General features: G+C 46.8%; 1 protein-coding gene across 2 annotated transcripts; it reads left to right on the forward strand.

Annotated features, from left to right (window-relative positions):
• Nucleotides 1-989: 989 nt before the first annotated feature.
• On the forward strand, nucleotides 990-10,404 carry DCTN4 (dynactin 4 (p62)). Of its 2 annotated transcripts, XM_009070851.1 has the most exons (13): nucleotides 990-1,072; nucleotides 1,847-2,025; nucleotides 2,935-2,978; nucleotides 3,721-3,828; nucleotides 4,425-4,445; nucleotides 5,363-5,436; nucleotides 5,779-5,891; nucleotides 7,164-7,273; nucleotides 8,249-8,322; nucleotides 8,710-8,764; nucleotides 9,219-9,326; nucleotides 9,720-9,817; nucleotides 9,987-10,404. In XM_009070851.1, exons 1-13 carry the CDS (start codon nucleotides 1,038-1,040, stop codon nucleotides 10,198-10,200), a joined length of 1,233 nt encoding a protein of 410 aa, XP_009069099.1. In that variant the 5' UTR covers nucleotides 990-1,037; the 3' UTR covers nucleotides 10,201-10,404. The 2 variants fall into 2 exon arrangements, with proteins under 2 accessions (XP_009069099.1, XP_009069101.1); XM_009070853.1 differs by lacking the exon at nucleotides 4,425-4,445.
• The last annotated feature ends 593 nt before the right edge of the window (nucleotides 10,405-10,997 follow it).

Here is a 10,997-nt window from a genome sequence, read left to right on the forward strand (position 1 = left end):
GCGGGTTCCCGCGTGGGCGATGTCCCCCCCGACAGGCCTTGGCTGGGGGAACTGAGGAGACCCCCAGACCCTCTGTGAGACCCTGCCGGCAGGGTCAGGCCCCTCCTCACACACATCCGCATCGGCCCCGGCCGGGGAGGGGCACGGACACCCCCGCCCTACACCCCTCCACGTTGTGCAGTGTAATTTCTGCTGTCGAGGGTTTGTTCCTTGGCCAGGAACAACTGGAGGTTTAAGCATTTAAGCCATAGATTACATTAGGCTGGAGCTATAGCCCGCCAGGGACACACGAGCAAGCCTGGATTGTGCAACTTCACAAATCAGTGTAATAAAATCAGTAAAATTGATTTTGTGGCAGTCTGGTTCAATTCAGCTATTGTGATAGGTTTGGAAAGCCTTGAAAGAATGACTGTGCAACTCAGCTCTCAGGAGGGGCATCTTGGAGGAGATGTTAAAGCCTCTGAAGAGGATTTGTTGCCAGGCTGCATCCATCAGGAATCCCCTGTAGTGTGATGACTGTGGTCACTGTGCGTGTCCATCAGATTGAATTCCTCTTCAAGAAGGGGTTCCCAGTATTGCTGCTGTTGTTTTAATTGATAGCAGACAAAGTGTCTTTTAAAACGCACATACACCTGGCCAGTGTAACTGCAAGGACAGAATAAAGTTACCTATAAGTGGAAAACAACGTGTTCAAACCTGTTGTTCAAGCTGAAAAATGAAATTCTGATAGAGGTGAACACCCAGACCCATGTACAAGGAGGAGTAGTTTAATCCATTCTGACTTAGAAAGCTTCTGATTTACATAACTACAGAACAAAATCTGGCTGAGATGGACTAAGATTTTGAGTACTAAAAAATGCCTCAAGTCTCCCCTGGCTTCACCTCTCTGTTGCCAGGTACAAAGCCTTGTTAAATCTCGTGGCAGTTCTGGGTTGCTCTCCCTGCTGTCTGGACAAATGTGTGCCAGGTAACCTGTGTGATGTGACTGCCTTCTTCTTCAGGTGGACTCTCACTACTGCCCCAGCTGCCTGGAAAACATGCCTTCAGCTGAAGCCAAGCTGAAAAAGAATAGGTAAGGTTGCTTTGGCTCATTTCTTAGTCAGCACCTGGTGTGTCTGTCTGAAGCTCTTCAAAAATTGCGTCACTGCTTGTTACCTTTGAGTCTGTTTTGAGGAATAAGTGTCTAGAATTATAGAATCATCAGTGTTGGAAGAGACCTTTATGATCATCAAGTCCAACTGTCCACTTAGCTCCACCACTGTAACCCCTAAACCGTATCGCCCAGTGCTAGATCCAGGTGCCTCTTAAACACCTCCAGGTATGGTGATTTCACCACCTCTCTGGGCAACCTATTCCAATGTCTGACAATCCTAACAGGGAAAAAAAATTTCTAATATGTAATCCGACTCTCCTCTGTCTCAACTTATGGCCATTCCCTCTAGTCCTTGATATTTCTCCTGGTCTTTCCATGATCTATCACATGCTGTTCATGGATTTTTTTTTTTGATGACCTGTCTAATAATGCAAAGAGTTTTTTAGTATCACTCAGTATTTCTCAGTGTTCTTACACTGATCCTGAACCTCTTCTGTTCTCTTGGTGACTCTATTGCCATTTTCCCTAGTGCTGTTGCCTAAGAGGAACTCCTTGTTTAAGGAGAGACTGGACGTGGCACCTACTGCCATGGTCTAGTTGACATGGTGGTGTTAGGACATAGGTTGGACATGATGATCTCAAAGCTCTTTTCCACCCTGATTGATTCTGTGATTCTCTGAAAAGATCTGTTGTCTTCATGTTGATTTCATTGCTGAGAGCATTTCCCTCAGAGCACTGTGTTATTGTTTGCAGGTGTGCTAACTGCTTTGACTGCCCCTGCTGCATGCACACCCTCTCCACCCGTGCCACCAGCATCCCTGCTCCACTCCCTGATGACCCAGCCAAGACTACCATGAAGAAAGCTTATTACTTGGCCTGTGGGTTTTGTCGCTGGACTTCCCGGGATGTTGGCATGGCAGACAAGTCTGTAGGTAAGGGACACAATCAAAGACAGGAAACTGAGTAACAGCAGGAGCCCAGTTTGTGTTCTGAAGGTAATAGATAATCAGATTAGTTCCTGACTGTACTATAGACTTAATATGTCTGGGGTTGGAGTCACAGTCAGAAATTCACAGGAAAACAGTTTGTTGCTGAAGTCTCCTCTGAAGAGCTGAGCTGAACTGAGTTAGTGGAACACACGACCCACTTCCATGCTCATTACCTGACTAGTGAGAAGATTGTCAAACAATGAATTTTTTAGTCAGTGCACTCTCCCCACTCTTGAGATCTTATTTGTGTGCTTACAGAGTCTTTGAAGCCACGCAGTCTGACAGTGTAAACATCTCATTTACTTTCCATCACTTTTGTTTATGCTAGTCAGTGTTTGTACTTGGTTTTCCTCTTCACAGCAGCACTAGAACAAAGCTTTCATCTGGGTTTTTTTGGTATATAAGACATCCAGAAAATACCTGTCAGACTCCAGAAACAGGCCTGAGTAGGCCAAGCAGATGTTCAGACTTCCAGTGTTGATGTGACTGCAGTGTGGGAGCTGAACATGCAGAGATATGGGCAGCTAGTAATAAGAGACCATTCCTGTAAACACATGTACTTGCTGCTAAAGTGCACTCCTAGGTGCTGCCCTGAGTATCTCTCAAACAGCACTTGTTTACAAACACAATATAAACTGCCAAAGCTCCTTCAGCCCAAACCTGCCTGTGTAAAGCTTTCAGAGGTGGATATTTGTACAGGCATGAACTTAAAGAATTGCAGGGGTAAGTGCAGCAAAAATAGGGAATGTCATAGTTTGAGTGACACTGAGATAGTTTGGGTGTTGGATGTGGTTTCTGGGTGGAGTCTAGAAATCTCCTGAGGACTCTTGTTTTTACTCTTCCCTCCTGCAGCGAGCGGTGGTTGGCAGGAGCCGGAGAATCCTCACACACAGAGGGTGAGTGAGTGGGCAGGCCATGTTTGGGCTGAGATGGATCAGCCAGAAAGAGCTGTTTGAGGTGTCAGACCCTCTCAGTCACTTTTTCTGCATCTATATAATCCTTCAGATACCAGTTCCAGTTCCTAATCTGCACCTTGACTGAATTCAATGGAGGGAAGGCCTCTTAGAGGCTCTCCTGAGGATATCACAGTGTAAAATCTGCTTTTCAGAAGAGGCTCAGTTGAAAACATCATATCTAATAGTGCTGTCAAAACAACACCAGTGAATATGCTCCGTATGTATGTGAAAAAAAAGCTGTTTTCCAATCAAGAGTGTGTCTAGGATCTGGAAAACAGAACTGCACCTTTACTACCCTTCCCTGTCCCCTGTCAGGGCTCCACACTAAATGTGACCAGCCTTGGGGAGGGGGAGAAGATGCTGTTTGCTCCACTAATCCAAATTGCCACATGACATTACTCTGCCCAGTCATGACAAATCCATAAACAAAGTCTCAGTTGCTGAGTTGCAAAGTGAGAATTGGACACTGCTCTCCAACACACATCATTCCTAAGGGAGGGTCAGTTTGTCACCCACAGTGTGGGTTAAGACACGTTCAGACGCATAGACTTCTTTCACAACGTACCTGGTCCTAGGAACAGGGTGAAACAAGTGGCAGGAACCCCAGCTAGTTCACAAATGCTGCAGCTGCTCTGGCATTGCTTCCCTTACACTGGGTACCTGTTCCTTTTCATCCCTCCAGATTAACAAGCTGGTGGAGTACTACCAGCAGTTGGCTCAGAAAGAGAAGATCGAGCGGGACCGGAAGAAGCTGGCGCGGCGCCGAAACTACGTGCCCATGGCCTTCTCGGTGAGCTGGCTGTGCTGTGCTGTGCTCTCAGAGCAGGACAAGTGATGCACAACAGCCTCAGCGTGGAAAACTAGATAGCTGGTAGCATGACAGGGCTGCTCAGCCTTTTTTTAATTGAGGACAGCAGGAAGAACATGAGCTAGGGCACATGGGTTGTTTTAGGGATCAGTAGTTTTACACCCATTGTGTGTATTGCATTGCCTCTCTTTAATAGTCCTCTCTGACAGTACCAGAAGGGTTTATACTTGCCATGCCGAGGAATATATTCCCAGCAGTGAAATCTAGTGCAAACACAGCCACAATCCCAGTGACTACTTTTGCTTAGGACAGTTCATACCTCAGCTCAGTGAAAGATCAGCATTGTCTGGCACTTCTCTGCATGAAATATCAACTGAAATTAACCTTAAGACTTGGTTCTGGCTTGAATGACTTGTTTATTGTAACTGGCAGGTAAATGCTTACTTTGTTCAGCTGGGGGACTGCACATGCTTGCTACTTCTGGATTAACTGTGCTTGCTCTGTGCCCTTGCTTGTGTCTTATGGCTGCATTTTTTGTCTCCGTTGCTACCTGCTGCTATTTTGGGGGCTCTCCACAGCAACACACTATACACGTAGTGGTAAGTCTTTTCACAGTTTCTGCTGGTGTTAAAGCTCTAATGGTACCAACTGAAGGGGATTAACAGATCCTACACCTTGCCTCAGGGCCTCTTCCTTGGGCTGTGCCTAGAACAAACACAGGTGAAGGCTAACTCCTTAGAGGGTAACATCTGTTACAAAACAAGATTTTTTGGTTAGTTTCCAAACAGTGCAGTGTCTTTGGGTAAGTAATGTACACTTGAAAAATAGTCCTTCACCCAGCCTGGCTGAGACACAGCCATCTGCTTGCCTAAGGCAAGTGGCACTAACGTTAGTCATCTCATCCATGAAAAATAAACCAGAGTAGGCTGATGCTCAGATTTCTCATTTGGTGAGAATTCAGGTTTTTATTCTGCCCAGAAGGAAGATTTCTGCCTCCAAGCAACCCTCTGTACAGCTCAGGTGTAGAAAGCTGAGGAGTAGCTCAGCTATTCCTGGTGAGAGAAACCTGTAGGTAACCAGACTTGTAGGAGATTGAACCTTCCAGCTGCTTCTGGTAGTACTAAGGAGCATTTTGGATGAATGCATAGCCACGTCGACCCAGTTCTTTTGGCAGCTGGGGTGTCATTCTGCACTACTTGACGTGGAGTTGCTCTGGAAAGATCATCTGGGGAAAATGTGTCAGTAGTGCAGGCTGGTGATTTGAGGAAGGAGCAAAAGCTTTGTAAGCAATAGCCACACATATCCATCTCTCCCCATCAGCAGTGCAGTGATAGTTGTTTTCTCCTTACTAACAGTGTAAGCAGAAAAAAGTATCTTGGGAAGCACCTTTTCCTTTTTGCTTTCCTTTGCTTGTCCCCCCATGCTTCTCATACAGCTCAAAGAATGAGTTTGCAGCAGGTGTTTTTGTCCTGGCAGGAAGCAGACCTGAAGCTGACAGTTCCTTTCTCCCTTGCAGGACAAATATGGCCTTGGAACCAGACTCCAGCGCCAGCGGCCCGGAGTGCCCATCAGTGCCCTCGCCGGGCTCTCGTGAGTCTCAGGGTTGGGGTTACCTTTGGGGGAAGGATAGAGGTGTAGGTAAGAGGGCAGTGAAGCAACTTTAGAAGGATGATGGATGTACTAGCAGTTAGAAGTGAAAGAAACTTTGAAGGGTTAGAGAGCCATCAAATCCTCACACATCTCTCTGCTTCAGCTTCAGGTGTTCTACTTTCTCCCCAACAGAAGCAAGTGACTGCTCACACCCTTGTGCAATCACTATTGCATTGCAATCTCAGCTCTCACTGCCTTCTGTGCTGTAATGCAGTTACTGCTGTTGCTGCAAGGCCACATGTGCTGTATGTTATGACTGAGTTGTCCCTCACTTTGCTCTAGCCTGAAAGAAGGAGAAGACCAGAAGGAGATCAAGATTGAGCCAGCTGATGCAGTGGAAGAAGTGGAACCTCTTCCTGAGGATTACTACACAAGACCAATCAATCTGACAGAAGGTAACACTTTAGTGTTCTCTCAGTTTTTACCCTACAAACTTGTCCATGGCATTCCTAGCAGCCCAAGCTAATGGTTATTTTTATGCTGGGATTGAACTGATGGGAAATGTGACTTTTGAAATGGTAGTTTTGAATGCAGCCTCAGCTTCATGTTGTACATGGAAAGCTTAGAGCCAGATGCATTAGGCCTCAGGATGATTGTTTAATTTTCTTGCTGACCTCTGTGTGTGAAGCTTCAACTCTTGGACAGAGAAAAGAGCTGACGTCCTTTTTCAAATAATAGCAGGAAATAACTGCTGGGGAGCTGGAAGCAAAACTGGCCTGTTGAGTAACAATTGTGCATGGCTTTGACATCAGCTTGGGACAGCTTGTGTACACTTGCCAATTATTTAGCTGACTCATGATTTAATCCACAAATACTGTAAATTGGTCAGTGAAACTTGGAGTGAACAGGATAAACCAGCAGGCACAGGAGCAATGTGTGCTTCCTGCGGAGGTGGCTCCAAGTAGAACAGATGTTCTTGGTAGCTCTGGAGGCCTACAAAGTCTGCCAATATTAATTAATTCATGAAAGGTTTATGGAAAGGGGTTGGTCGTCTTCGCCTCCTGTTCCTGTGAGACTGCTGGCATTGTGAGAGTTTGAAGCTGGTAAAGAACACAACTTTCATGGTTCCCCACGGTGAGGGACAGGCTGCCAGGTGGCTCACTGCCTCTTAGACACTGGGAACAGTGAGGAGCCTGTGTTTTGAGAGAAACACATAGGAGATTTGGGCTGCTGGGAGTTCCTTGCCTTGGGAACTATGTTGTCACTAATTCTATGTGTGAGTCTGAGTGATGCAAACCCCTTGCTGAGGAGCTCTGTGTTGTGCTTGTGCAGCACCCAGCTGTGAGGGTAACAAAGCCATGAAACTCGTTTTCCCTTGCAGGGGAAATAACTCTGTTCTAGATGGTTACCAAACTCTGTTTTCCACCCCACCTCAGCTTTGAAGAGAGATCAAGGTCCCTTGTTTCTCCCTGGCTGGCACTGATGTTGCTGTCCTGGTACTGTGTCCAGTCAGAGCAGCTCTTTATACAGCTCTGGCCTTTCTACTTACTGCTAGAAACAGTGATAGTCACCAGTGACTTCTGAATTATGGGGTGCAGGTGAAATTAAGTTTCTCAGAGATGGTGACATGTCTGCACACAGTGTGAGGTGTACATGTAGAACCCAATGTGGCTTGAGTTACAGTGCCTGAGACATTACTTTGTTCTTGCTTTCTGTTGTGCTCCCAGTGACGACTCTGCGCCAGCGCCTGCTGCAGCCTGACTTCCAGCCCATCTGTGCTTCCCAGCTCTACCCACGTCATAAGCATCTCCTGATCAAACGCTCCCTGCGCTGCCGGGTAGGGAGTTCAGCACAGAAAAGTGCCTTTTCCAGGCTCACAGGATCTGGGTTGTGGGAAATGGGTTGAGTATTTCTCCCTCGAAAGAAACTGCTCATATGCTTCTGGTTGTTGAAAGTTCTCGACCAAATTACTGGTGACAGCACTAGGAGGTGAGGGAGGCTGTCACATCTGTGGTGTGATGGGGATTGTGGAAGGAGGGCAACACGTTCAAAGATGCATAAAGGTACAAAGTTGGGTTTGTGCTACTGCTCTGCCTAGCTAAGAAATTGGAGCTGGCTGCCAGTACAGTTGGAATGAAAACATTTCTGCTATTACTAAACACAATAGTCAGCAAACAAAATACTAGTGAGAGGCAGTGCAGAATACTGAAGATGGCCATAGAGTGAAGGCTCTTTAGAGAATAAGAGCAGAGAGCTGGGAAGTGAAGACAGGCAAGAGTTAAATCCAAGTTCTGCTGTTGGCTTTCTGCCTGGTTTTTAAAAAACTGCTCATTTTCTCAGTGATACAGGAATATTTATCTAGTTCCCAAAGTAATAGAGCAATATTCTTATAAGTATTTGAGATGCAGAATGCTTTGCAAATGCAGAATATTTTTCACAGAAACAAGTAATGTCAGACTGAGCCTATGAGGAGATCAGGAGTTCCAGCTGTTTGTTTTTTTAATGGATTCTGGAGCACAGGTCAGAGGGCTGACAGGTATTTGTGACTTCTTCCTGCTGCAGTCAGTGTCCAAGTGTTTTCAAGACTGGTCCCAAGTCTTGTGTTTCTGAGATTCGGAGTAGAGCTGGATATGACATTTTTGGAGTATCAGTAGCTGAACACAGTGGTGGCTACACCACCTGAGGCAGTTTGTATGTACACTGTGTTGGAGCCCATAATGCCATGGCTGGTGGCACAGAGCTTCAGCTCTGACTCTTTGCTGTGTGACTGCACACTGTCTGTTGGTGCTGACTGAAACATCTTTGTCCCCAGAAATGTGAGCATAACCTGAGCAAACCAGAATTCAATCCAACATCTATCAAATTCAAGATCCAGCTGGTTGCTGTGTAAGTAAGAGATGGGGACTGGGGAGAACAACTACCTGTTTGTGCTAAGTTAATGCCTTCTGTTTTCATTTCTGTTGTACTCTTGCTTTGACATCTTGTCTGATTGTGTCATCTCTTAGGATGGTGTAATCACCTTTTTAAATATATTTAGCTTATCTGTAATAGTTTGGCTTGCTGATCTAGTAAAGGTTTCAGCAGTTTGAAAAAGACACGGCATGCAGTGCCAGCCCCACAGGGTAGCAGAGATTTGTGGGATTAGGTTTATACAGCAAAAGGGCACTTCAGTTTTCTTTTTAATGTAAGCAAAGCTCTAATACTTGTGCTTCAGGATGTGGGTTACAGACAGCAACACAGTCCCTCATGGTCATTTACTTTGTTATTTTGCAGAAACTACATCCCTGAAGTGAGAATCATGTCCATTCCCAACCTGCGCTACATGAAGGTCAGTAGCTTTTCCAGAAATGTCTTAGGGTGATTTATAGCCAGGAGCTGTGAATATGGGATCTTTTGGGAAGATAACATGGTGTGATGGTTGTTCCCTGAGGGCTCACCTCACTCCATTTAGAGGAACACTGCATGTACTTGTCACTCTGCAGGAGCAGATTACTGTGCAATGTGACATCTGGCATCACAAGCACATGACAATGTGTGAACAATAAAAGGTGTGGAGTTGAGATCTTGGCTAGGCTCCAAAATAAGCATTCCTTATATTAAGGAAGAGTGTTGCATGGCATTGGTGCCTTCCTTACATGCTGGGGGTGTTCACTATCCATCCCTTGAGAGGAAGTGGTACGATTTTTGAAGGTGTTGGTCAGTCAGAGAAGATAGAGGTGCTAACAGTAACAATGAATTTTAGCACAATTGTGTCTTGAACTGTGATTCCTGAATCTCCCCAGGAGAGCCAAGTCCTTCTGACTCTGACCAATCCTGTGGAGAATGTCACACATGTCACACTGCTGGAGTGTGAGGAGGGAGACCCTGACAACATCAACAGCACTGCCAAGGTATTGTACCTGTGTGAGCCCAGGGCTCTTCCAAGGCTTACCACTCCCACTTATCCTTCCACAGGCCACACTTTTCATATGTCCTTCAATCCCTGCAGAGTGTGTGCATTTCCCTCCTTGGAGGTTAAATGACTGTCACCAATGTAAACAACAGTTCATGAAGTGTGTTGAAATTGTGTCTGTTCATTGAGATCCAGAACCCAAGGGAGAAATTCATGATTCCACTGGCAGGGTGGTAACCAGGCGGTGCTGGAGCACAGGAAAGCTGAGGATGAATCACTTTTCTGTTAAACCACAGTAAAGCAGCCCTCAGAGGGGGAGGGCCCTCTCCTGCTTTCAGTGTAGCTGGTGATCAGTGCTGAAAGGCCTCTTTGTCTTCGTGCTCTGTTTCAGGTGTCAGTTCCTCCCAAGGAGCTTATTCTGGCTGGAAAAGATGCTGCGGCAGAATATGATGAGCTGGCAGAGCCTCAGGACTTCCAGGATGACCCTGAGTGAGTGTTGTCTGTCCTATGGGGATCCTCTCCCTTAAAAACTTGGCACTTCAAGTAACACACTGTCTGTCTTCAATGTGGTTTGGGTTCCTCTCAGAGTGTTATTGTGAGAGGAACAATGGTTTGAGAACTTGGCTGACCCAGTGCCTCTCTGTGTTCCGCCTTGCAGCGTCATTGCCTTCAGAAAAGCCAATAAGGTGGGAGTTTTCATCAAGGTTACCCCACAGAAAGAAGAGGGCGAAGTGACCGTGAGTTTCAAGATGAAGCATGAGTTCAAAAACCTCACTGCTCCGATCCGGCCCAGCGAGGAAGGTGACCACTCCTCGGAGGTCATCTGGCTCACCCATCATGTGGAGCTCAGCCTTGGCCCTGTGCTCCCATAGAGGCTCCCCACGCTCTCCTCTCCTCCAGGGCTGGCGTGGGAGGGACTGGCACACTGAGAAAGCACCTGGTGAAAGGTTCTGCCAGAGCTCCTTTGTGATGTGTGGGTGTGTGCCACAGGCCTCGGCCGGCCGCAAGGAGGGGGCTGAGGGTGCCGTGGTTTGGGATGGTTTGTTCTCTCTCCTCTTGTTGTAGTGCCCACTAACCACTGCTCCGCTTCCCCTCACTGCCACAGGCTAGTGTAACTTGCAGCACGTGTTAGAGCACAGAGAAAGATGTTGTTTTCTCCAGGTTTGTACTGAATCTGGCTTTATCAGCAAGTCATTTTGGCTGAATTTGGATTTATCAGCAGAAAAGAACCCATACTCTTTTTTTCTTCATGCCAGCCCTGATGTTCCACACTCTGTAGTGAACAGCTTCTTCACACAGAGCTATGCCCTTTCCAAACAAACACTTTGAGGGGTGTCTATGCTTGCTGCATTACTGGCAGCAGCATGATGTTTTCTTTTGGTTTTCTGCTTCCTTGTAGGATACCTCAACCGTGGGGGACTGGGACATAGAGCCCCACCCCTCTGGCATATGTAGCTTGCTTAGCCGAGGTGGCAGATCTGTTTTCACAAAGGAGTTGATCAGTTTGCCTTTAAACTTAAAACATAGTGTACTGTAGTGTTGATGGATCTGACTGGCAGGCGCCGGCGGCCCCCGCCGTCAGCCCGCTGTGCCTCGGGTGGATGTGGCAGCATGATGCGCTGTGAGCTGGGAATTCAGGGTCTGCTGCAGCCCTTCACCGAGGCAGCAA

The sequence above is a fragment of the Acanthisitta chloris genome, unplaced genomic scaffold (genome assembly GCF_000695815.1).
Source record: "Acanthisitta chloris isolate BGI_N310 unplaced genomic scaffold, ASM69581v1 scaffold4713, whole genome shotgun sequence".
Taxonomy (NCBI): Eukaryota; Metazoa; Chordata; class Aves; order Passeriformes; family Acanthisittidae; genus Acanthisitta; species Acanthisitta chloris.